The sequence below is a fragment of the Mycteria americana genome, chromosome 1 (assembly GCF_035582795.1).
Source record: "Mycteria americana isolate JAX WOST 10 ecotype Jacksonville Zoo and Gardens chromosome 1, USCA_MyAme_1.0, whole genome shotgun sequence".
NCBI classification, from domain to species: Eukaryota; Metazoa; Chordata; class Aves; order Ciconiiformes; family Ciconiidae; genus Mycteria; species Mycteria americana.
Genome location: NC_134365.1, coordinates 101,123,184 through 101,149,617, shown reverse-complemented (window position 1 = coordinate 101,149,617; position 26,434 = coordinate 101,123,184). Strand labels below are relative to the sequence as shown.

At 45.5% G+C, this 26,434-nt stretch overlaps 1 protein-coding gene across 11 annotated transcripts in view; it reads right to left on the bottom strand.

Moving 5' to 3' along the window:
- Positions 1 to 26,434, bottom strand: part of PHLDB2 (pleckstrin homology like domain family B member 2) — a 111,480-nt gene that overhangs the window by 44,406 nt on the left and 40,640 nt on the right. For 6 of the 11 annotated variants that reach the window (XM_075515118.1, XM_075515174.1, XM_075515192.1 and 3 more), the window contains 5 exons: positions 19,978 to 20,152; positions 16,669 to 16,778; positions 11,946 to 13,294; positions 2,687 to 3,070; positions 215 to 358 (listed from right to left, as the gene is read on the bottom strand). In XM_075515118.1, coding sequence (XP_075371233.1) covers positions 215 to 358; positions 2,687 to 3,070; positions 11,946 to 13,294; positions 16,669 to 16,717 — 1,926 coding nt within the window. In that variant the 5' untranslated portion in view covers positions 16,718 to 16,778; positions 19,978 to 20,152. Of the gene's footprint in view, positions 1 to 214; positions 359 to 2,686; positions 3,071 to 11,945; positions 13,295 to 16,668; positions 16,779 to 19,977; positions 20,153 to 24,051; positions 24,124 to 25,879; positions 25,992 to 26,434 lie in introns of those variants that run through there. The other 5 variants (XM_075515134.1, XM_075515169.1, XM_075515143.1 and 2 more) reach the window with 4 other exon arrangements.

Sequence of the window (26,434 nt, the reverse complement as noted above, 5' to 3'; positions counted from 1 at the left end):
GAGCATCACATCCACTTCCCTGCTGGGAAAAAATAACCTTCATAGTAGGAGACTGCCAGGTCCGTGATTCTGTGCCTAATTCTGGTGAAAAAGGACAGAATATGAAGGCTACATACATCCATGAGTTCCCTAGGTACTTGCTGAACCCATCAGACTTTGGCTATGTAGACATACCTAACAAGCAAGACATTTAAAACCAAAACATATTTCATACCTCTCTCGAGGATTCATCCATCTGGTCATTTAAATCTTTGATCTTCTGCTCAAGTTCTTCCAAGTTATTTAGTATTACTATGCGCTCCTCCTCCAGTCGACCAAGCTCCTGCCCTCTTTGCTCATCACTTGTGCATTCTGGTATCTGCAGTTGCACGTTACAAGAGGTTCATTAGAAAAAAAAGAGTTAAACACTGTCTTTCATTCCCCCTTTCATGTTGTGTTCATTTTAGAAAAGTACTGTACTGCTGGTTTTGAACCCATTATATATTTAATATCTACTATATTGCTATTTCTATATTTAGAAGGTGTACAAGAGAAACAAACATGATACTTTACTTCCAGGCATTGGAAGTAACTACTACACTTAACAGTAAATACTATTCATGCTACAGGAATTATTAAAGCCTAGCCTTTGAGAATACTTTACATGCTGCGCTATTTAGGTTGTAAAAATCCAATTTTTCCCCTATAAAAATAACACAGATAGTTGAAGATGCTTTTTATGTAAATTTCAGCTGTTCATATAATAAAAGCCAGGAGGTAGGAGAGGACATTTTTGTAACCAGCCATTAAGATGGGCAGCTTCCGTAAACTAAGGACAAAAGTTGGTTCTGCCTCCCCAGTTAGCACTGAGGAAGTAGTACCCTTAACATTGCTCTTTTCATTGCCATTTTCTTACTAGATAACTCTGCCAAGAGTTAAACAACATTATTAAGAAAACACCTGTGATCTTATACCAGCAAAGGCTAGATCAAAGAGTATTGAGTTTCAAATGTATTCTTCATGTTCATCTGACCCCAGGGGCTTGCGATCCAATTACTCTGGTGAGGCTGCTCACTCATTGTCCCCAATCAGAATTAGAAGTGGGCTGTGCGCAGGGCTTCACGTTAACCACTGGACCACACAGCCTTGCTTAAAAGAGGCTCAGCTCAGCTACTGAATGGCTATTCTGAGAGCAGGCATGTTATCCGGGACAAATCTCATCTTGATATTTTAAAACAATGAGCTGTGTTTCATTAACGCAGTTGCTTGTTATTGCTTTTCTCAGGGCTTAGCAGAACACCCTTTACAATGAATGAATGAATGGTATTCCTTGATTAGCATTAGTAATCCTAGCAGGAAAGCCTCTTTTTGTCCGGTATCCTGTTCGGATAATGCTGACATAACATCTTCGATTTCAACTTCCTAATAAGGATTTAAAATAGGATCTCTGACTTGCACGAAGAAAGCAACAAATGGGAAAGAAATGCAAGACCACAGTAACTTGCAAACGAAATGTCTTACTACCTTTTCAACACAGAAATACCTGGTAAGACCTAGTAAAGCCATAATAGCACATTTGTGTTCAACATAATTTCACACCGAAAGTCTCAGCAGACAGATTTCCAGACAGATACCCCTTTATAAGGTAAAATGTTTTTCTATCACACCTCTCTCTTCTTTTACACATGCACTCTTCTATTGACTATAAAGACGTACGTAAGTTAAGCAGAGGTTAAATACAATTCATGTTAGGCATATAAACGTACTGAAGCTTATACAGCGTGTAAATAGCAGTAAAAAGGAGAGACGCAAAGTATTTTGACGGTGTGAATTTGTTAAACAGAAACCTGCTTTTATGGCTTTGCTTGGTCTTACTATGCTTCCGATTCTAACTCTTGAATAGAGTTATTTAACACACCGCCTGCGACCAGGATTTACGGCACTGCTGGTCTGGCACACCAGAGCCTAAGCACTGAACCAAGACGACGAAAAGCCCCTGCCCCGGCCCGGAGGAGGCTGCTGCTGCCCTAGCTGAAGGAAATGGTTAGGAATGCTGTTAGCTCGTTTTTTAAAGGACAACTTCCCCTCAGTAACGAGACAGCAGCGTGAAGCGCACAGGAGAGGAGCTGCAGCTTATTAAGGGCGGGAGCTGGGTGAGAGCGGCAGGAGGCTGGCTGCCACCGCGCGCCCCATGAGAGGCAGCAGCTGGCTCGGCAAGTGGCTCAGGTCCAACCCCAGGAAAGGAGACGGGACAGTAAATTCAGCTCAGGCAACTCCTCTTCACCTCCCGTGCGACTGTTCTGGTTTGCCCACGAGAAAACGTCCTCCTCTTACAGAAGACAGGAGCCTCGGGCTGGGAGAAGACGGCAGAGCTTCCCTTCCCTCCTACATCCCAGCGCGGTGCTAAGCAGGGTTCCTGAAACCTTCCTTATTTAAGTAGCTATAATTGTTCAAGCAAATCCTTCTCTCTCAGAAAAATCTTAAAACTCTTCCCGAGCTGTACATGCCTCTGAAAAAAAAAAACCACCTTCCAGTACCAACAGCTTCCGCAGAAGATGAAATAATCATTTGCTGGCTGCTAAATTGTGTGAGGTCCGAGATTCATTCTCACACGTAAGCCACCCTAACTGTAAGCCCTGCCAGGACAACCAGCTCCTAGAGGAGGATTTCAAGCAGTCGAACCTGCGGCGTACTGCTTCAGCGTTACCTTTGGCGTGATGCTTAGGTAGGACGATTCGGTGGCATCCTTCAGGAAGCCGGGAGCAGCGAAGGGTGGAGGCTTTGCGCTTTCGTTGAAGTGCTCGTCGGCTCTCAACCCTCTAGAGGAGAGGAAAGCAGCAGTGCTGCGACTGTGGTTGCTCAGCTCCGAGAAGTCCGAATCGCTTGCAGATGATTTCAAGTGGCTCCTGAACCTCGTTTCCAGATTCATCTGCGAGTCCTCGAACACCGAATCCTCGTCGGAGAGCTGAAGTTTTTCGAGTTCTTTGTTAATTTTTTGAACATCAGCAACTGTTGTAGCTGCAGCAGAGTCGCTGTCAGATTTGGAGTATTCTGCACACAGATTGAGGATTGTCTCCAGCCGCTGTCGTTCCTAGTTTAAAAAAAGGTAATAGCACTAAGCATCACACGTGAGCTAAAGTAAAGACGAAGTTAAAAAAGTTCGCTGGTTATTTTTAATTTTTTTTTTTTTTTAGAGTGAAGGATTAAAGTCCTCCAGTTCCATGTATGTCTAACACTTAGAGATAATAAACAGCTACACGTAAATAAATTACAGTGCAAGATGAAGAATCAAAGTTAACATGGAAGAAGAACTTAAAAAATTAAAAGTACATTTCACAGAAACGAATAGTTACTTAAATAAGATGTCCTGACACTTATTATCTTTCCAATGTAGAAATTTTAATATTAATAGTTTACTCAGGTTGTTGTAACTATACCCCGTTTCTGTGTACACACATCCAGTGAGCTGACTGTATAAATCACTTATAGTTCCACTTTACACCGACGCTGTACTCCTACCAAGCTGCAAAATATTGCACAGATTTTCCATGAACTCACTCATTCCTGACTTTTTTGGCTTTTCTGTTTTGTGAACTTTGATTCCCTTCTTTGGGAGAGAATTAGTCCACATTTTGAAGCACACAGTTTTAGGAAGATTAACAGAAAAACGAGGCATCACATCCAAAATACAACAGATGTCAAATGCAGAGAAGTGGGGGAAATCTTTATTCACCAGTTAACTCAAATACCATATGGATTCATAACAACATTTCAAACTTGAGAAGCTGAATAGCTGTGCCAGTTTGACCTCACGTGCTTCAAGCTGCTATAAACATTTAATTCCTGAAAGATTTCTAAATCTTTATGATGCTTTATAAAAAGGATCAGAAAGCTATATTTGTTTTCTTTTACTATATTAAGAGGTGATGCTTTTATGTAATTTCATGTTTCTTTTGCTAAAGAAGAAAAATAATGTAAATAAAAAATTGCTTACCATAAGCCTATTGAAAATTCTGTTGGAAAAAAAGACCACTGTAAGAGGCTTGGCATTAATACCTGCACTAATGATCCAATTTCTGATTTCTAGGAAATCCTTCTTATTTCTAGTCATATTTAAAAAGAAAGCCAAAAAACCCCCAAATCCTCAGCCTCCCTCCCCAGGAACCGCTGCAGACATATTCACTTTCCAAGCTCTACCTGGCATGACATTTGCAAACAGGATTTGCAAAGCAGCTATTTCTGACAGTCCTAACATTCTCTATGCCCAACAGCAAGTGATAGCAAGAATCAAGCAAAGCATTTCAGGCCATGCATTGCCTGCTCTTTCCCTGCAGCAAGCCAGTGGAGTTTTATGAAAATTTAACACTGGTTTACAAGCACCCAGCTTTTTATACACCCACGTGTAGGGACTACATGTTCACATCACCCCGCATCACCCGCAGTTAAGAGCTGCACTTCTGAGCTGGAAAACCCATCTGAACCCATCCGTTTCCAAGCACTACCCAACCGAGAGAGCGCCGCAAGACAGAGATTTTGCCTTCAGGTAGCTTATGCCCAGGTTCCCATCGCAAGTTTCCTCCGAAGCCTCCTGTAACAGCACCGGCAGAGATGGGCCGCTGAAATAACGCAGCCCTGGGCAGCTGCAGGGCAGCAATTGCTAGCTTGTATTTTCCAACAAATGGGTCCAGCAGATTCTGCAGACATCCTTCAACCCCAAACGATCGACATAATTATAACTCCCCAAAGCCTTGTTCCCTCCAGGCAACCACTGCCAGACCCTAAGTCTCTTCCCTTACCCCTCCAATGCCGCTATCCTCCCTCTTACTAAGTCTTTTGGCCACGCAACCCAATTCCTAAAGCGCTGTGCAAGTGCTGGCCGGGATCGCCGGTAATTATGCAGCTCTCCCTGTCGTGACGGCACCGGGCCTGGCCCTTTCATACAGTCATCGTAATGGTTATAGATGGGAAACGCGGCATCGGGACACGAAGTCCCATCCTTCCCTGCAACAACAGGGTATATCAGGTTACCCCGTGCCCAGCCTCCGTCCCTTCAATAATAACAGCAAATGGCAAATTTCAAAGCGCAGATGCTGCTCATCCTAGCCTACGCGCTCAGGTAAGGGGCTCGCAACTGCAAACCTGCCCTTTGCTAAGCAGCGAGGGGAGGGGAGGAAAAAAAAAAAAAGAAAGGATTCTTTTTTCCCCAAGTCTCAGATGCTCAGGAAAGCTTAAAAAATGCAGGAAAACCTCTGCCAGTCTTCAAAAAAATGCTGATGAACTTTCAGACACATTACAGAAATACCGATATCTCTCACTTCTATTTTGACATGTGCCCAGAGGCTTACGGACAGGAAGCTCTGTGGTTATTTTATACGCTCTATTCTCATAATTTCATCTCGGCCAACTCATTCCCGCTCCAGCACACCTGCATTTAACTGTTTCCAGCATAAATTTCTGAGTCAAGCAGCGAGCTAGGAAAGCACCCCTGCAATGAAAAGTGCAAAAGCAGTAGCACGTGGAAAATCCAGTCAATAATTTTGCAAGAAATACCACACAAGTTATTTGTGACGCTGAACACAGCGGAGGGAAAAAAAGGTATGTCGAAAGAAGGAAACTGGTTTAAAATTGGCTCTGGCGGGAGGGAGGGGTGTTGAATCAAGCCTTGTAAGCCTTTCAGTGTATTTCCCCATAAAATGTCCTTTCTAACAGGCTAAAACATCTCCGTGCATTTTCAGTGGATTTCTTACCTACTGCAAAAAGGGGTAGGCAGGTCTTGTGCACTTTCTGCCTGAGCAGTCCTGGCTTTGACAAAGCTACACAGCACCTATGGATGGCTGCAAATTTAGCTGCTGAAGGAGAAGGGTGGGATAAGGGGATAAAAACACTCCTCTGTTATTGATTAGCAATGACATTAAGAGACATCCCTGGCACACTGTAAAGAAAAATATTCCAAAATAGCAGAGATAAATGCCTCCCAACAGCAACCACGCCAGTGATTCCTGGATTTGTTCATCTGCTGCATGTCACGTATATGAATTTAACAAACGCATGGAGGTGATGCTATATCTAGATATCAAGGCAAGACTTAGTTAATCAGCTGTGGCAAGCAGGAAGCTTTTTAGATAAGTGCCATTAGCAACTGAATAACTCCAGATTTCATTAAAAATACATGTGCAGTCTATCCTTTGTGACCGACGCTAACGAGAATTATGGCTAGTCCATGCAGCCAGGGCTCCCTTTGCCTGAAGGAGAGGCTGTTGCTCTTTTCAGCTACTGAAGAACAGCAGTTTTCCACTGTTGCTCTTCAAAAACCTCACGGGCAGGCAAACAACCAGCTTCACAGCAAAAGCTTGGAGCAGCAGCTAGTCAAAAAGGAAGGGGGGGGGGGGGGGGGGAAGAGGCAGAGGTGGGAGAAAGAGAGCAGCAGAAACTCCCCAAACTTTCTTTCTTACAAATACATTCAGTACCCCACGGACAAGAGGCAGGAGAAGGGCTTCTCTCTCCTTCCTCCATTTCTAAGGAGCTGGTGATTTCACACCTGTCAGATACCAAGAAGCTTATTTCAAAGGTAGACTTTGACTACTGGGCCCGAGAACAGCTCGCCAACTGTTCTTCCCCTTCCCTCCAGTTTGCACCAGTTTCTCACTCCAGCCTTATTTATTTTCTCATTTTCAGCCCTTGTTTTGCCCTAGTTAGTCTTTTGGCTCTGAGGTTACCACTCGCAATTTGGCAAAAGCGCTGGTATTTCCTGCCTCCGCCTCACACAGCGGAGGCACCTGGACGGAGGCGCGCTGCAGAGACCACCTCAGCTCCCAGCAGAGGACCGGGTGCAGGGACCAGGCTGGCACGCCTCGTCCTTACCTTCCCGGTACAGGCACAGCAGAAACGGACTGGCAAAAGCAGGAGAAATCAGGGGCACGGAGTAGAGCCGGCCTCCAGGGAGGAACCGAGCAGATGACTTCCCGCAGAATTAGCTCCTGTATCTGCAGGCACGTATTCGGCTCCTGAGGAAATGCCGTCAGCTTCCAAAATAACAGCGCTGTTCAGACCAGTGCCCTCTCGCCCCTACAGTACCTATGCAGATGCTCCTTTCAAGTTACACTGAGAGCAGGAGCCTGAAGGAGCTGCAGTGCAGTACTTAAGGTCTGTAAATGACAACAGGTCTCCTGAACCGTACCGTTCATTTGCATAGAACATAGAGCTGCAAAAATTAAGTAGATGTAATCCACACTTTGGATTATTAAAAATCCCACAGAAATGTTTTGGAACAATTAAAACTGAATGCTCCTGAAAATTTACTGAGTTGTCAGTGTTACTTACATGCTGCAGGGTTTTTTTATCCTCTTACATGGCACTTGTTCATTTAGTAAACCAAATTGATGTTAAGTGGGTATTCTGTAACACTACAGAGACTGTCAAATACTAGCAGTGGGAAAAATTACCTTGATCTAGCCTTTGTCTACTTGGCTGGGGTTCCTGTAAGAGGTAAATCACACTTTTTATGTACAGCTTGGGTACTTTTATGTTTAAAGGATTTATAAAAAGACACAGTGCCAAAATACATCTATAAAACATGTATATGAGGTTTCTCCAAGCTGTATGGGAGGTTTAAATAAGCTCTACTAACCATAAATTTAAAGCAGTACCACCTTGAAAATTCCAAAAGTTTTTCATTTAATTTTCCCTCACATGAGCACATCTTACTAAACTCTAATACGTCAACGCAAACCAGGCACAGGGATATTCTGTATCATTCCCTACTTGCTGAATAAACTTAATGAAATTCAACGCTCTTCTGACTGTGAAAAGTGGACTACAGAATAAGCTCCTTGAATTTTATTATTGCTCATTTGGGCATCGGTCATATAAGCTGAAATCTCTCCCAGCACAATTCCTGCATCTAGTAAAACTTCATTAACAAGCATATGTTTACAGATCTGTACAGACAGCTGGACTATGGAAGGTATGACGCAGATACTGCACATGTCATTTTTTAGTACCTACCACCATCTAGAGGAGATACAGTGTACTGCCTAAAAACCAGCTGTAGAAAATCAAGTTTGGTGCTATTCAAATGAGCGGGTATCAAACAAAACAGATGGCCTTAATATCTGTCTGACTACGTTGCCCATCCTGACTTCCCCACAGGCTGAAGAGAAAGACTGTCTTTCAGTTCCAGCAGCTACCACCGCTGGGCTTTTATCTCACATAGGAAAAAAAGAATGAAATTTCCTCTTTAAAAGAAAAAAAAATTAAAAGTTCAATAGCTAACTGAATCTCATTGAATATTCTTAGATCACAGTGATAAATTTTTTCCTTGTTTATGAGGCTCCTGGGCTAGCTTCAGCAATAGCTAACTCTGACTTCTACTTCTGTAAAACTTGTATAAATATCCCTACACCAAGACGCAATGTCCGGTCAGCTGGGCTGGAGAGGAAGCAGAAGCAGATGGTGACCCACCAGCCTGCTGACTCTGCAAGCTCCAGGAGCCACCTCGCGCCGTCCCACCCGCTCCCACAGCCCACCGGTCCCCGGCACTCAGCAGTAACACTGGAGGGATGGCAGCAATGGGAATTACGGTTCCTCCTGCTCCTCAACTCACAGAGGAAGAGGCTGGCAAAACAGAAGTGGCACCAGTCTTCAGTTAGTTTGGGTGAACCCAGCCATAAAAGGCAAATCAAAAGAAAGAGAGAAGGAGAAACACCAAATCCTACAAAGTAGATACATGTCTTTTCTGTTCGGTGCATGGGATCACATTAAAACTCAGACATTTAAATCATTCAAAAAAACCCTGCAATGCTTATTTTTACTGTTTGCACCATTTTTTAAATTCTCTGTTTATTTCTTTGGGCAATGACAGCAGATCATTTGGTTTCATACGCAGGCCGTAGCAGCAACTCAAAATGCAAACTTCCAGAGGAGCCTCTGTCACTTAAAAAGTGACCTAAGCACAAGTAAAACTCACAGAATAATTTATATGGAAAAGAAAAAGAAAAAAAAATTGTAAGTAAATAGAAGGGACCAAGGACAGATACTAGGACAGACTACGATGTGTGCATAGGTTTTACTAAAAAGAAAACCAAAGCAGAGGTGAATAGCAGCTATCAAACGCAAGACCCCAAAACGGCTCTGTGCCAGCAGGATAACTACAGGGGCAGTGCTGGTGCAAATGAAGATGCTCCCCACTTCAGTATCTAGGCTGTCGAGCAGTCTGATGCTCTAAAGAGGAAGCTCACGTTTCTGATTAAGTTCTCTGAGTAGTCCTACATTTTTCTTCCCTCTACCTTGCTTCAAAAAACACAGTACGTAATAGTCTAGTACTTGTGCAAAGAGGGACTACGTTTCCCCTGCCATTTACCTACCAGCCACTCAATCTGGACTTTTACTCGGTGCCGGGAACCGAAAGCACACAGTTTTGCTATCCATGGGTGCTTGTTTGGTTGGGGTTTTTTTATTCGCACCTTCCCCCACCCCCCAAAAAAGAAGAGACCTGAGCAGACCTGATCTCTAACCTTTGTCCATCTCACATTTCACAAGGGTCAGACAAAGCTGCTCTTTGGAAACTCAGGCTGGATATATAAAGACCCTGTTTGGATAGACCCGTCCACTCAGAAGGACAAGAATAAACCAAACAGGATAGGCCCTAATGTACAAAGAGCTGATGTGGGGATTTATTTATTTTTTAAAAAAACCCACAAATATATTCCTTCCTTTCAGAGATCTTAAAGCCTATTTATGGCATTTTTCAGACCCTCAAACCATTGGAAGGAGGCACTCTCCTGATATTCAATTCTTCCACCAGATAGCTCAAAACAAGAGGGAAAAAAATTATTGAGCAGGAGCCTGAACAGAAGATGAACTCAAGCAGGAAGACGTTCCTTCATGTTCAAATTATATGCAACACACAAAACATTATCTTTTTTCAAAAGCTTTAACATGCTTGGAAAAACAGCTTGCAAATTCCCTTTTTAAAGAATCAGGACTTGACGGAAGTATTGTCCAGCGACAACAGAAATAGTGAAGAAAAAAATAACGTAGTCATTACATTCAAATATAAAACCAGAACAATTTTTAGTATTACTGAGTAATGAAACAATCCCATCTCTTCCATCCCCCACCACAAAAAAAAAAAAAAAAAAAAAAAAAAAGCCGTTCTCTTTGAAATACAAATACGCTCTACTATGTTGTCTTTTATGACTGATTATCTCAGGTTTTACAGCATGACCGTCTGGAAAACCCTCTGATAAGAAGCAAACACCACTTTGCACACACAAAACACCAGGACTAGGGAGAAGAGAGGAGATTTCCAAAGGGAGTGGAGGGAGAAGGCAGCAGGAAGAAACAACCTGCCAGCATTTCTGCTGCTGCTTCCCACTTTTGCGTGCACGAGCACAACCACCTTTCCTAAGCCGCCCAGTCATTGCCCCTCGCAGCTGGCCCTCCTCGCCCCGCGGAGCCCAGCCCCTGCTCCCGAGAAGCCCTAGCTGCAAGGGGAGCCGGCGGAGGTTTCGGGGGGCAAAGGGGGCAGGGCAGGGCAGGGGCACGCACGCCCTGCCGCCCACCGAGGGGGAGAGGGACAGCGCCTGCACCCCTCACGCCCGCCCCTCGACTCTACAGCCCTGGCTCTAAGCAGGCAGAAATGAACATCTTCCCATCTTGCAAACCACCGGCGTGTATCTTACAGACTACGGTGCTGAGCGGATTAGGGATGGAAAGGCAGGCTCCTGCCCGGGTAACAGGTTCCTCACCAGCTTGCATGAAGGACGTAGGTGAGACGGGAGGGAGACATCATCTGAACGGGTGCTCGCAGGTGCGGCTCGAAATGGGAGCGGTGGCCTCGCACAGGCCATCGCTAGTGGTCCCGGAGGGGCAGCCCCTGCTCCCGCATCCCACTGCTCCCGCATCCCCACGGCTTTTCATCCTGGCCTGCCCGGGAAGTGAACTCCCCCGCAGGCTCGCTGTCTGCATGCAAACTAGACAGGTTGAAGAACATCCTATCCCCGTTTTGCTCAAATCCATAAAGATTCGAATTAAAGTACGCAAATGTAAAGTTAATGTCTCAAATCTAAGACTCCGTAATACAAACTGGCCCATCTCACGACCTCCGTTTCTACGTGCACAATAAAATCAGTACAATACGAATGCATGTTAAGAGGGTTCAGAGACTCTTGTAGCCACTGAGAAAACTTTTTTCAAAGAAATACTAAGTATCCTTTCAGAGACAGTTTCAATAAGAAACTGCTTCAACCATCTTTGTGTGTTCTGAAGACCTTTTTTTCCTACCCAAAAGTTGTTTCAATAAATTTGTTGTTTCATAAATTACATTTTATTCCCAAATTTAATCCCAAGATGAAGCAGTATGCACTGCTTTACATTGACTAGAGACAAAGAGAAAAACTCTGTCCCCTTCTGTTACTCTCCATTTTGGGAGAGGAGGAAGCAAGGAGGCCTATATTTTAATGAAAATACTCAGAAGGAAAAAACACGACCAAGCAGGGAAAGCTCTGATGCTGGATGTCGAACCCACACCAATGTATACCTGACTCCACAGCACACATGGCTGAGCAGCTTATAGTGGAGTCTCTTTTTTTTTTTACCCACTTACCACAAAACAGTGCCATCATCAAAAACAAAAAGTGCTGGATCCCTGCAGCGCAATTTGTGGGTTTTACGTACGTAGACATTTTAACAGAGCCCGCAGCATGACTGAATACAATTTACATGGGTTCCAACATTTTTTTAAGATGGCTGAATGGCACTGTCTATCTGAGCTGTTACAGCAGCATGCTATTTAAGCATTAGCTTCGTGGACTGTGATAATAAACAAGGCATCTGAAGCAGGCAACATTTGAATTTCAAAACACGGCAGCTTATGCTTTGCTGTACCCTCCTGATGGCTAGATCTGGGATGGACGTTTTGCAAATGCTAACTGCCACAAAAAACTAAGAGGAAGAGAAAAAATTACCAGCCGTTCCATCTCCTGCTCCCGAAGCCGCTCTTCCCTCTGCCTCCTGTGATAGTCCATGAGGTCTTCTCTTCCCGAAATGGAGCTAATGCTGTTCTTCCGCTCTCGCATGGACGTTTGCAGCGAGTTTGGCGTCTGCCTGTAACTTTCCAGATCTGGGTCATCAAGTTCCACGGAACTGGTGGAAAGGTTTCTTCGGACAGAGAACGACCTGTCAAAATCCAGTGGGGAGAAAGAACTACTGGGACTTGTTCCTGAGAGTCCAAGTCTATCGAAATCATCGGAAAGATATGGGGAAGAAGGTGCCAAAAGCATCTTTTTAGCAATTCGAGGGCTTGCAGGAACACTAAGAGTTGAACTGACATAGGGATTATTCCCAGAGACAGAGTTTGCATGTGGTGAAACCCCTGAGCTGCAAGAAGAAAAATTCAGGTAATTATCAGCATCTAAAGCATTCTGAGGTAGATCTTTTTCTCCAAGTTTTTTCCTTTTAGTATTACCCAGAGAGCTTCTGGGCGGCAAACTTAATGGCACCAGCTGGCTTTCTGTTGATTTATAAAGTCTGGGTAGGGAACGACTGTACATTCCCATATGACTTAGAGATCCACCAGAGTATTTCCTAGGCCGTGAACCCAGAGTCTCCATCATCACATCCTTGTGCTTAACTGGTTTTATGTGAAGGGCCAGGCTGTCTTCAATATTCATCCTCCTGCCTTGCTTTGGGCTAGAAGGCATGCTGGCTGCCCCCGAATTGCTAGCAGGTGAAAGCATCAGCTCGTTCCCCGAGCTTCCATTCCACATGGTCAGAAGAGAGCCCGAGATCTTCTTTGTCTCCAGCATTCCTGGGAAGTAGACGTTGTCATACGATTTGTTTTTCTGACTGTACTTTGAGTAGTGAAACTTATCCGTGTGTCCAAGGGATTTTTCATTTTCTCTGCTGGCAGGAATATCAAAGTCTGTCCTTCCTAAACTGTACGTGCTGAGGGATGGAGACGTGCCCGATACGGAACTCAAATGCTTTACAGAGATACTTTTATCTGGAAGATACGGGCTTTCACAGGGGAACTGCTTGCCTCCTTGAATTTTGGTAATAGAGTGTGTATTTTTAACACTGGAGGAAGGATTAGGTTTAACTGGCATAGGTTGTGAAAGGGTTAAATACGAGCCAGCATAGTCCCCGTTTGTTTTAAATTTGAGACTTGATGAATATTTCTTTGGGTTGAGGTTTTCCATAATATCCTGGAGACCATTTTCAAGGGAATTTGCCACAGAACCCTTTCCCAAACTAGCATTTTGTAATTCCATCTGGTTTTGCGTGTGGCTATACTCTGCCATAATCTTACTGGAATCTGTAAGGAAGAGAAAATAAGAAAAAAGTTTTTAGCAAGTAGCCTCTTGCATGTGCATGCCTGCAGATTAACTTGAAAAGAACACTTTTTGTAATAATTACTGGGCTTGTAATAAATGTGTCTCAGATCATTAAGCAAAGAAGGGGATGCACAAACTTTCCCATCTCCATTTTTGCAAAAGATGGAGACTAAAAAGAAGGGGTAGAGGGACATCACCAAATTCATACTACAAATCAGCAACACAGTTAGAAAGAGGCTAGACCCTCTCTTTGGTGTCGTATCCCTTGCAGGCGCCTGTGGCTCAGCCTTTATAATGCTGAGCCTCCTAGGATGTCCATGAAGTAAGGAAGCATTACTGTCCTGATGTTTTGCAGCTGAGGAACTGAGGTTCAGGGAGAAGATGCAAAGCAGACAGCAGAGTAAATAACTGAAGACAGGTCTCCCAGGGCTCAGGATACAGAACATAAGATGCTGCTCTCGACCACTTCTTTTAAGCTGTGCAGCTAGTGCATCCAAGCCCCAATATACTAATGAGCTCAACTCAAAGCTCAGTAGGAGTTTGTCACCTTTCTGCTTACTCTGTTGATTGTCATGCAAAGCTTCATGGAAAAGTACAAAACCTATGCCCATTTTTCAAGGTGTTTCAGCTCAGCGCTCTTAAAATACAAAGCTGTAACTACATCTGCAAAGAGCACTTTGGTTAAAAGATAACCATAAGGAAGTATAATGCTAGGCTCCGTGACTTCATTCAAAACAACAACAGACTCACATGATGATTAAAAACACTGACAGGGGTTTAAGGTTCCAACACTTGTTCAGAATTATAATTTATATTCTGGAAGAGGACACCAATCAAAAAAGCCTTTGCTGTGGTGGATGTTATTGTTCAACGATGTGTCAAGCTCCAGCCTACAGTTCTGAGCCCCACTTTGCCAAAAGCAAAGAAAGGAATTCAGCTCCTGCCAGTGTCAGTCACTGCTGGAGATAAAGAGGACCCCCAGGAGGGTTGCACTTAGACCTCAGCTGATGTAAAAATGGCACCATTAACATGTACAGCAGCTCCTTGGATGTGCTAGGCTGTGCTTCGAACTAATAAAGTACTCTTCAGTGTCAGTTCCTGCAGTGCCAGTGAGTGTTGCTTCTGAAAATAAGGGTCAAATCTGGGATTTACTCTTGGCTCAGTCACATTTCACCTGTGACTTCAGCCACCTCATGAGAAACCTAATCTCAGCTTGTCACTCGGCAGGAAAACCTAACATCCAAATGCATGAAGTGCCTTTAAAATCCTTGGAGGCAATACTTTAATCCTCTTCCAAGTACCACTTCAGACAATTACATGGACCTAGACACAAAACTTGGATTCCTGCCCCCCACCAGAGCTGATATGATCTGGTTTCATTGAGGATCACTAGGTTCAGATATCTAGTGGAAGGTGTAATGCATTCTTTGAGCGGGTCCTCGTTTCTGGGACCTTCCTTGCTAACAAGGCAAAAAACCCTGGAATTCATTACTGTCCATTACACATACATTCAATAGTCCTCTGTGGCACAGGCTTCTTCTACGCAAACTACGGTAAGTCTAAGTGTGTAACAACACATTCTCCTCAATTCTTAAGGAACAAACCCATAAGTTTAAGAACAAACAAAGGTAACCATCATTAATAATGTAATTGAATAGGCAGAAGATAAAAGGAGTTAGCATTACGGGGGGGGGGGGGGGGGGGGGGGGGGGCCAAACAAACGAATGAACAATCTAACACCTTCTTGAGCATAGTGGACCTGGCTAAGCATGTGTTAATTACAAGTTCTGGTAGTGGCCAAAAACATTAACTTGCAGCTTCAAAACCAAGCCTCAGGCTTACTACACAGAATTCAATATTTTTATGCTGACTGTGGTTTTATTTGCTGTAATTTTAACACATTTGTTATGATGATACAACTAAGTTGCCTTTGAACCAGTAAGTTCACAGAGCTTTCCGTCAGACCATCACTGCTGTGAGCAGTGAAACTGCAGTTTCTTATAATTTGACATTTTACTTGACATTTTTTAGCTATTTTCACAACTTTTGATCAACAGCAATGATGAAGTTCAAATGAACAAAAGGAGGAATGTGACCCACGTTCAACAGAACTCTTGTCAGGACAAGACAAAATCATCTGGAAAAGATCAAGCATTCATCATATTAGTGGTGCTATAAGGAAGACGAACAAGACGTAAAAGTTATTTAAGAGCACAGGTATAAAGCACAATGTATATGCCTTGTATACTTAGCCTTCCATTGTGGAACGGAACCCGATTTCCATCCTCCTGTCTCTTTCTCCTTCCCTCTTCCAAATCTGTCTTGAAAGCTAATCTCATGTCAAAATTGTACTGTCCAAATCATAACTTGAACAGAGCTGAAGTTCAAACGTTTTTCACTAAATTGCACTGGCTTCTATATAAATAGCTTAGCAGACACATTAATTGGACATTAATAATTGTTTATTACTCCCTTGCAACACCAGTAGGGCACATTTAATCCTACAAAGACTGGATGCTTTTGCCAAAAAACAAGTTAGCTCATGGAAACTTTCAGGCCTGTTCACCACAGCAATGAAGGGTTCATTGTACTTGAAATCCAGACGAGTACAGTAAGAAAAGGTCACGATACCTTCGTGTAGCCACTCGGATTCAACTTTTCTCTACTATACCTTATGCCAGTTGTTCTGCGTTTTTGGTTCCAGCACCACAGTGCCCGTAATCATACAGTTAAATCCCAACTGGACGACAGCACATGTTTACCCTGAACCGTAGCTACTTCCCACAAACCAGACCTTGTTTGTTCTGTTTATTTTTAGGGTAATGTTTGGGATGAGGCTTTATGAATATGGCAGGATGCGTTACGCACCCTGGCTGATGCTGCCTTCGCAGGCAGCTATAGGGACCGAGGCCGGGAGCTCCGGCACGCGGCATGCCCTGAACCCATCCTGCATCCAGGTCAGCTCCAGCTTTCGCTTGGTAACCTTCAGCGCACAGTGCAAGGCTCTTCTGTTTAGCAAAGTATTCGCTGCCTGGAGCTATACAGAAGGAAATTCTTCCATTTTTTTTATTTTATTTTCTTTCCCCTCATTCCTTTTCTTCCTTTCCGGAGTTGTTTAGCTGGGGGTCACGGATATCTCTTCCGGCCAGGCATTAAACTGATGACGGAGGGGTGGCTGTCTGCAGTGTATCCAGCTGTGGTCTTATTTTGGCTGGTAAATGGAGTTAGACATGGAATAAGAACAGAGCGCTGATCTTATCCATGTGTCAGGAGAATTAAAGGACCAAAATCAGTAACAAATTCTGAAAGATCTCAGTACATTTACAACCAAACTTCATTTTTATTAATTGATTACCTGATCCAACATTCTGAAAGGAGGAGAGGTTACTTCTGTTCGGCATCATATTTGTCTTCTACAGGGTGGTTAAAACAACACTAATTTGAGTAAACCAGATAAATTTTGACCTGCAAATAAAGTAACAAAAGAATAAAAGTTGTGTTAAGAAGTGTATTCTGAGAACATTTTTCAAGTGTATAATATAGACCAAAATTGGCTTTTCTTAAGGTAAAATTCCCAGAGACAACTCAAAAAGAAATATGTTAAAAGATATTTGGAAATGGCAGTCCATGTTTAATGTGGAGATTGTAAAAAAAACTGTCTGTAGTTGTTTTATTAGTTTAAAAGTCCATATAATTTCATTTGATAATCAGCTATTATCTAGGATCCTGACTCTGTGCAGGCAGTTACTAGTCACAGCTCCTGAGTTTTGTCTGTGATTCTGTGGCTTCCTTAAGAAATCATTAACAAGGTTGGACTTTTCTGCTGAAGATTTTATTTTTGAAAGCCTATAGCCCAGTTTCAGCCCACGCAACACTAGCATCCTGCAATCACAAAGAAACCTATGCAAAAACAGGTATGTGATCCAAAACACAGAAAATGTTTTGGCATGCAATGATTTCTGAGGTTCCAAAGAAGCCAGACTAGGAATGTAAAGAGATTCTTTAAAGTTTATTTAGAAAAAAATACAAAAAAAATTTGGTATGGCTACAAGAGAGACTTGGCTTAAAAGAAACGCCAAAATTAAATCTCAGCCACTAAAGACTAAAATTAAATCTAAATCCACATAGAAGATCTCTAGCGAGTTGCTCTATTAAAAGATTTACTTATTTTTTTATACACACATCTGTTTTTAAAAGGTCGACAAAAAAGCTTTAAAAAAAATGGCATCAAGTGACAAAATTAATGGTGACCATCTGTAGGTCCTCTGGGCTTTATCTCTGGACAAGCAAATAGAAATGCGGCAGCAAAACAAGTGAAGAATGGAGACAGATGTCTGGGGCTGTCTAGAGACGAGCCACCTATTTAATTAACCGCAGTCGTCACAGCCGCAACGTTTCAGGTCCCCGTTGCACAGACTTTTCGTGCCGTGCTTTTTCACATTATTCTCCTGGGAGGACAGCCCTGGGAGAAGGGAGCTGGCTGCTAATCCCTGCAGAGGGAGGCTCTTTTGCCGTGACCTCTGGCTTCTGCCTGGGCTGCTCCCCCCACGGTGCTCTCCCGCGGGGGGCCAGGCTCTGTCCCTCCCCTCTGCTCCCCCAGGAACCCCCCTGCACTGCTCTCACTTGGCAGTGCCTTTTCTTTCTCCGCAGAAGGCATTTCTCTCTCCTAAGGAGAGAGTTTCCACCCGTCGGGTACCTCTCCCCCCCTCACGGCAGGAGCTGGGCTTCACCCTGACAGCCTCCTCCAAGAGCACGCAATCTACCGTTCCCCAAAACCAGCACTGCTCTCCAAGGAGGCAGGGTGAGGAAGGAGACCCTCGGAGTGCCGTACCTCCCGGGGGGACTCACCCACCACATCTGCCCTCTCCAGGACTGAAGTTCTCCAGAGCAGATGGTGGGAAACAGCCTGGACAGCAGATAGCTTTTCAACCCAAGCTCCATGCTCAACAGGTTATTTTGTTGACATGAAACATTTACCGTCCTTTTCACCCCACTGGGTATTCCACCCCACAGAGAGACTCCTTCCCTAATTCCTTCCAGCTTGCCTCGCATCCTCCAAACTCAGAACCTGCGTAGCATCCCAGGCACCTTCCTTGCCAGGAGCGGGGCTGGGGGGCTGGCTGCCTGCGGACCCCCCGGCAGGGCTCCGGCCGACGGGCAGCTGACCCCGGCAAGAGTTAACAGCGGCTCTCCCACTTGTCGAACTGGCGCTCTGCCTTTTGCCTGCCTACGAAACGTGAAGGACTAGGACAGAAATCCTGTTAAAACTGCCGCTACGTTGCCATCTTGGCATACCGCTTGTGTAATCTCTATTAAATATACTGCACTTCAAGCCCAGAGCTCCCCAGAAAAGAACCAAAAATTTAACTTTTCAGGACATGTTCAACTTGACACAGAAAACTAGTGACTCTCAACATTTCACACTGTTCTGTAACAAAAGTATAATTACATCATCGGACAGAAAACTAAAATAAGGACAACTTGGAATTAAAAGACAGAAGAAAGGGTTGCTTTGAAAGAAAGGAAAAGGTATAATTGGCTTTCCTGTGTCTCTAACATTGCTGCTTTATGGTTAAAGTCATTGGTAAGATCGCCAAAAACCCCATCCTTTCTATCTCATAAGATGATGGCTACCACTTAATCAATGTGACAAACATTAAGGAGAGAACAGCTGAGAGGGAAGGGTTTCAATGTAATTGAAAATTCAATCTTCAATTCAGTTTGGTGAATACCTGGGTTTGCTAATAGCCAAAAGGAAAAATGTCTTTTTTAAGGTTAAATATTTATGTAGTTTCAGTTCAAGTTTGAGAACTCATTACACATCTCTCCTAGAGGATGAGAGACCAGAGAAGTTGTCACCTAGCAATAATCGGATTTTTGGGGGGGAAGAACTTTCTAAAACTCTCCACTGTGAGCATAAACAAGAAGCAATTAATGAATTAATGAGCTAAGCAAATGAACAGCTCAAATCCACAGTTCTCATGAAATCATATTATTTCAGATGAGGGTTATGCAGGGCCTCATCCAACAACCAGCGAGACTGATTCTCGTTACAGAGCACATGCCACACTCTGCCTTGGCTGGAACAAAGCAAGATGATTTCATCTGGGATTTATAAAGTCATCTGAAGTGAATGTATCCAGCATTACCAATCATGTTTCATCTCTACAGTGCCCAGGCCAAATTTAAGTTTTGTTTCACTAACGACCAGAAGAAACAGTGATTCATGACTCAAACAGGCGGCGAGTCAAACAAAGGATTCCAGTTTTAAGATATTATAACACAGGGTGGCTTTACAGTAAAAACTCCTTTCCCTTGGCGTAGGAGCCTAGAGCTGCAGCTCAACCAAGCCCCAGGTACAGCTCTACCCAGCATTTAGTCCATAGATTTAGGGCAATGTTTTCTCAGCACATAGTTTATCCTCCTTTCCTTTACTTCTCTGCCTGGGCTGATACCCACCTCCTTTTAGCAGAGTCTGCTGTGGCACCCACTTGGCTCTTACATTACCAACCGAGTGGGTTGCAATGCCTCAGGCATTGCTAAAGTGCTCCTCTGACTGAAAATAAACAGTCAATTTTAAACAAAGCTCTCAAATTTGGCCATCTCTTTAAGGCTTTTCTGCTCTTCATTGTTTCTTCATTTTCAGTTTCTCACAAAACATTACCAGTGGTTCTCGTCAGCTCCTGTCCTCTCTCCTGTCTCTGACACTTCTCTTCCGAAACTCCTACAGCAATGTACAGCCACCCATGGAAAACAGATGAAACCCCAAGCGATGGAGGGTGAGGACAAAAACCCGTCATTGCCACCGTCTGCACAACATCATTACAGTTTGATTTGTTCTGAAACAAGAAGGTTTTCAAATGATTAGGATCTGTTTCAACCATTCCAATAAAACAAACACTGCTTTGGAAGCAAGAAAGCCTCTTAAATTTTTACACCCTGAAGAAAATGTGGTGAATGAGTGCTGGTAGCTTCGGTGCCCGGAGATTTAACTTTCCCACAGTATAGCACACCTACGTGCATAAATGGACTGCTCCATTACCAAGCTGATTTACCTTTTTCCTGCATCATCTGAGGACAATGTACTTGCTCCTGATTAAATCAAGCTGGTTTTTTTCCCCCCTGACTTACTTTGCTTATTTACAAACAATAGTCTTGATAGGCTCAAACTGATGGGAAAGTAAAACTCACCGGGATCTACAGTTTACCTCCAAAAACACTTAAGTGTAAGTCCAGCTTTCCCCAACCCCTTAAAACCTGCTGTCAAACTAAAACAATATATTCACAGAAAGGCACCTGCATAATTTGGTGGAGATTCTGTACCCATAAACTAGCGAATGGACGCGTCCTTAAGAGAGAGCACAGCCACCTCTGCCAAAAACTAAGCAACTCGGCAAGGCTGTTATCCAAAGGTCGCCTTAAACGTCCTTCTTCATTTCCTCCTCCTCCTCCCCCGCAACACAATATACTAGCCCCTAAACTACAGCTAATTTCCTGCCAGCATAGCCCTGAAATCTGCTTGGTCCCTGGCTTTTCACGATATAGGTCCTGCAATGCATTGGTCCCTGCGGTGCAAGTGAGCACAAGGTCTGGTTACAGGCATAGAGTGTTTTAGTTCCCAAAGCTCACAGCTTGGCACCTTCACCAACACTAAATAAATTAAAAACCAAATATCTGTGAATCAGATTTGACTAAGTCACTCCCTCGTAATCCTGCAGGTTTCCGATGGGGAAAAGGGAGCGGCAGAGGAAGTCGCTCTTACAGCTTATCTCTTCCTCTGAGAAATTATTGTGTTGGATATTGGAGAAGGAGCAGAAAAAGGGCAGTGCAACAACAACAGAAAACACCCTAAGTAACTTTATTCCCCTCATAAACCACATCTATTTTACTGGGATAACTACCCCAACTACTCCAAAAATTGCACCCAAATACGAAATTATTCTGTCCTACTGTATAAGCATGATTCTCTCCTACTTGATAAGGATTGATGTGTAGGCATTGTCAAATCAATTGCTCTTTCCAGTAGACGGAAACCACGTAATCATTTTAATCAGGTCATGACAACTGACAATTTTAAATGCACATCAAAAATGAAAACATTCATTACCATATAAATACTATAGTTTGGTGACTACAAATTGAGATTTAAACCATTGACATAAGAGACACCAACTGCTGAGTGTGTCCAAATAAAAATGACAGTGAAAATGTCAAGGCTTTATAACTTTTGTGCCATAATAACTACTCTTACCTGAAACTGAAACTGTTAAAGTACACATTTCAATGAATCTAATCTCATTCCTATGCATTTGGTAGGACAAGAGATTAGAACACCTACTCAAACCGCATTATTTTAGTAGACATCACTGCCTCCTCCTTATTTTGCAAGTCACACAAACCCCTGCTTCATCTGGACTAGCTCACCGAGATAAGTTGAGGTGAGAAGGAGAGTTAAGTCTTTTTTGCCCAAACAAAAGCCACTGACAGGTAGAAACGTATTACAAGAGATTGCTGTTAAAACAATGAACGCCTTTCTTAATGCAGAACAACAGGCTGGCAGAGGATAAGCCAACCTGAAGTCATACTCCTCTTTTCTATCTCGTTACCTGTCTGGTAGGTAAGCTTAAGAGTCAGTTATCTGACCCAATGCCCGATTCATCTCACGCCAGTAACAAGCTCCCTGCTATTATTCTGACACTATTTCATTAACTCCTTTCCTATTGAAAATTTGAGCGTGCTCAAAAGATTTGCAAACCGAGACTTAAAAAATTCACACAGACGTGGCAAATAGAAAGCTCTGCTGGTGGCTGGTGGACTGTGATTGCTTATGTCTCATCGTGCAGACTAACAAAACCCAAAACAAACAACATAGCTGGTGTAGTAATAAATGTACGTAAATATTCTAGACCAATATAATTCTCACTCCTGAAGCCCAGGAAATACAGACTTTCTTCATCTAAAATTTCAGGAAGGGGATTGGGTGAAAAACAATTATGAATCCAAATTCATACTATACAGGAGCAGAAATTCTCACTGTACAAGAACAGAAAGACCCTAAAGAAAAGTTTCTCCTTTCCCATCCTACCTGACATGATAAACTTGCCTCTAGGATACCCCTAACAAATTCAATGAGAGCTTGCCATACACAGCAGGTAAGTGCGTGCCAGAAAATCTAAGCAGCTCGAAAAACTAATCAGAACAGCTTCAAAAATCATCTACTCCCTTCTTCTTTTTTTTGTGGAGGGCCGCCTTGGATGTCCTGACCATTTTTTTTCCTGCCTATTGCATTTTCCCACTCTCTCAGGCAACCTTTGCCCACAATCTGCTTTCCTCTGTGCTGATTTCTTTCACTGCCACTTTGTGCCTGTCACTTCCTTTCGTTAATCAGTTCCCTCCAGTGCCCACTTACTCTGACAGTTTCTGTCTCTCTTGTTTCATTTGTCCATTTCTCCTCAATTTGTCTCCTTCCCGAGATGCTTGCCCCATATTTCCAAATGTCCCCTCTAGCTCTTTAACGCTTCTTCATTTTCCAGCACTCTCAGGGCAGCGAGCATGCCCCCAGACTAAATGCTTCTCATCACGCTTGCTTGGCAAACCACATCATGACAGCGACAGCTCAAGTGGCATCCGCCGCGGCTGTTGTGCTACCAAGCCATGGGCCTGCCTGCACAAATACAGGGCAGCATTTATCAGCAAGTCCCAGGACTGCGTTCCCTCAAGCGAGGAATACAGGTACTATACCTGCGGTCACACCATTTAATATAATTAAGGAAGTTAAATAAAATGGTACACTTAAAAACTGATCCCACCTGCATGAGATTTGAGTAAGAAAAAACAAGCCTGGTCACATTTATGGAGTTCACTCCTATATTGCAGTCTCTGGAGGACCTTCTACAGGGGAAAACTCCCCTTGGATTTCCGTGGCATCTTGGATGTGCCCCACCGGTCAAAACCAAAACCTAAATGAACAGCATCTACTCTGAACACCAAAACAGGGCATCATCTTACAGCTGTTTAGTTAATTTGATGAGAAGCACTGTTTGCTATACTGACGCTTACTACACATCAGAATTAACTGTTTGTTTTAACAAATGAAAATGGAGAGAATACACTCCACGTGCAGTGAACACAGCATTAATTCCTTCACAAAAAAGTCACCAGCACTTCCCTCCACCCACTTTAATTATTTCAGCTTCTCTCTGGATCTTCGAGTGGAAAAGACAGACAAGATCTTCCCATCCAAACCCCTTTAGTCCTTCTGATCCAACTCCAGCCTCAAGGTGGACCTGCAATCTTTACCTCACCCATCCTCTGCTTCCTATCTAACAACAAAATACTCCAAATTTTTCATGATGGACTTTGTTCCTTCCCAACAATGGTCAACTGGTGTCTTTGCATACTTTCAAGGAGCTGGTTGCTAATTGTATCTGATAAGCATAGACAGCAACTGATATGGAAAAAATGGAAAAAATGACGACTCCTCCTGTCCTGGTTGCTGCCAAAGATTTCCATTCCCTCAGTAAAAACACGGACACACAAAAGAGCCTTACCTCCTCCCGTCTCTGTCTCTCTTGCTTTCCCACGTTAACACCTTATCTTTGGGGACCTTATCTATGAGCATATAGAGAGGGGAAAAATTGGGAAGTTCACCAAATGTGAGAACTTGCAAACCTGCCTCTCTCGTCTCCCTCTTCCCCCAAAAGAGAGGGAGAGCGCGGCACACAGATGAAATATTCACCGTGTTCTGACCGGCAACGTGGGCACCCAGCTGCCCTGGAGATGCGGGCACGTGCAGAGCCAAGGCACGCGGACAAGATGACACCTGGACAAGACGAGCGTTTGGGGGAAAAGGACCTGGTGACGAGAGCCACGTGCATTTGTCAAAATGGAAGGGAAATACATTTCTGGTGTGGAAAAGGAACTGCGTGAAATGAACAAAAATGCAACTATTGGCTCTGGAAATGACACGGTGTTACTACTTGACCGCCCTAAAAGTATCCCTTTCTCTGTTACTCTCTTGGTTCAGGCTAGCCCTCCCCTTGACAGCAAAGGTAGGCACTCTTCCATCTTCTGGTTACTTCATCTCCTTTCTCTCCTACATCGCTTCCTTCTGCTGTGGGAAAGCAAGCCCATCCTCGCGCTTTGCGATTCCATGTGGCGCTACCACGCCTTACCTCCTCCCGTCTCTGTCTCTCTTGCTTTCCCACGTTAACACCTTATCTTTGGGGACCTTATCTATGAGTATATAGAGAGGGGAAAAATTGAGAAGTTCGCCAAATGTGAGAACTTGCAAACCTGCCTCTCTCGTCTCCCTCTTCCCCCAAAAGAGAGGGAGAGCGCGGCACACAGATGAAATATTCACCGTGTTCTGACCGGCAACGTGGGCACCCAGCTGCCCTGGAGATGCGGGCACGTGCAGAGCCAAGGCACGCGGACAAGATGACACCTGGACAAGACGAGCGTTTTGGGGAAAAGGACCTGGTGACGAGAGCCACGTGCTTAAGGCGGCAGGCGCAGAAAGCCCGTCTCTGGAGCCTTTATGTAAGCACCGCCCGCCTATTTACACTTCTGCACACGGGGAGTTTCCTCGGGCAGCGCCGGGGCAGGAGCAGACGGAGCGGGCGCTGTCAGTTTCCAGCCCGTCCCTCCTTTCGCAGCCGGCAGCAGGGAGCGTTCCCACACGGCTCTCGTCTCCAAGCGCAATTAATTCACCGCCCAGCGTGCGGCCCCGGCCGTCGCGGCAGCGCACGCCGGCCCCGGCTGCTGACCGGGCTACAGGAGGGGCGAGTTCGGAGCTCTAAATCTGTCAGGGGAGACCGAGCCCAAACCCCTCGATTTCCGCAGGCCAACCAGACGTAATGCCGGATTCCTGCTGCTGAACTCCAGCGATGCCGAGACGGCATCCATCACCAGCTCAGCCCTGGGAGAAACCCATCTCCGCTGGGCACAGCAGCCTTCGCACAGCCGCAGGAGGCTTCAAAAGCCACCAGCCTAACAAAGAAGCGCGGACAAAGAGCCCTGTCCTTCCCTCCACCAGGTAGATTTACTGACGATGGAAAACCAAACCAAGCCCAGCCCCGCCGTTCCTCCCTTGCCCCCTCCGCCCACGGACGCGCGGGGACGGACGCCCCCGCCCGGGGCAGAGGCTTTGTTCGCCGGCGGGGACGCGGCAGCGCCCGCCAGCACCGGGGGAAACACCCGGACAAAGAGGGAGAGGCGACTGGCGCCGAAAGGGACACGGGGGGAGCCCCGTCCCTTTGAGCTGCAAGGTCTCCGCCGAGCCGGGCGGCGAGGGGGGGGACCCCGCCGCCCCCACCCGTCAGGAACGGGAGGGGGCGGAAGGGTTGGGCACAAACTCCCCTAAAAGTAGCCAAAACGCGGGGACAGCCGTGAGCAGCTGAGCCGGCGACAGCTCGGGCTCTGCGTGCCCGGGGGGGACCCTCTCCCCATCCCCGCGGGCAGCCCCGCAGGGCTCCGGAGCCGCCGCCGCCGCCGCCGCCGCCGCCCGGGAGCGCTACCCCGCCGCCCCCCGCCGCCGGACGGCGCTCGCCCGGCCCCGCACTCACCGCCGCCTCCTGCCGCCGCTGCCCGCGCATCCCGCTGCCCGCCCGGCCGCCGCTGCGAGCGCCGCCGCCCCCCGCCGCCGGGAGCCGCCCCCCGCGCGGCAGCCAGCGCCGCCCCGCGCAGGGGCGCGCCCGCCCCCCGGCGGGACTGGGGCGTGGGGCACCCCCGCGGGCGGAATGGTTCGCTCCCCTCAGGCCGGGGTCGCGGGAGCGGGGCGGCCGAAGGGGAGGCGGAATGGGGGCGGGGGGCGGAAGGTGGACGGGCCGAAAGGGGGAAACACGCACAGGGATACCCATAGCGCGGGGCGGGGGGCTCGGCTGACGGGGTGGCGGGGTCTTGCCGGGGCCGCCCCGGGGCGACAGCCGGCGGAGGGGCCGCCGCGGGCGCTTCACGATCCATAAATGTGAATCGCCAGGCAATTTCCTGCCCGCGAGATTAGCTGAGCAAACAGGGCGGCTCTGGGAGGGCGCGGGCCCGGTTTTCCTTGCCTGGGGCTGGGGGTGCGTTTACCTGCGCCCTCCCTCCTTCCTCCTCCTCCTCCCCGGGGGAGCCGTGGT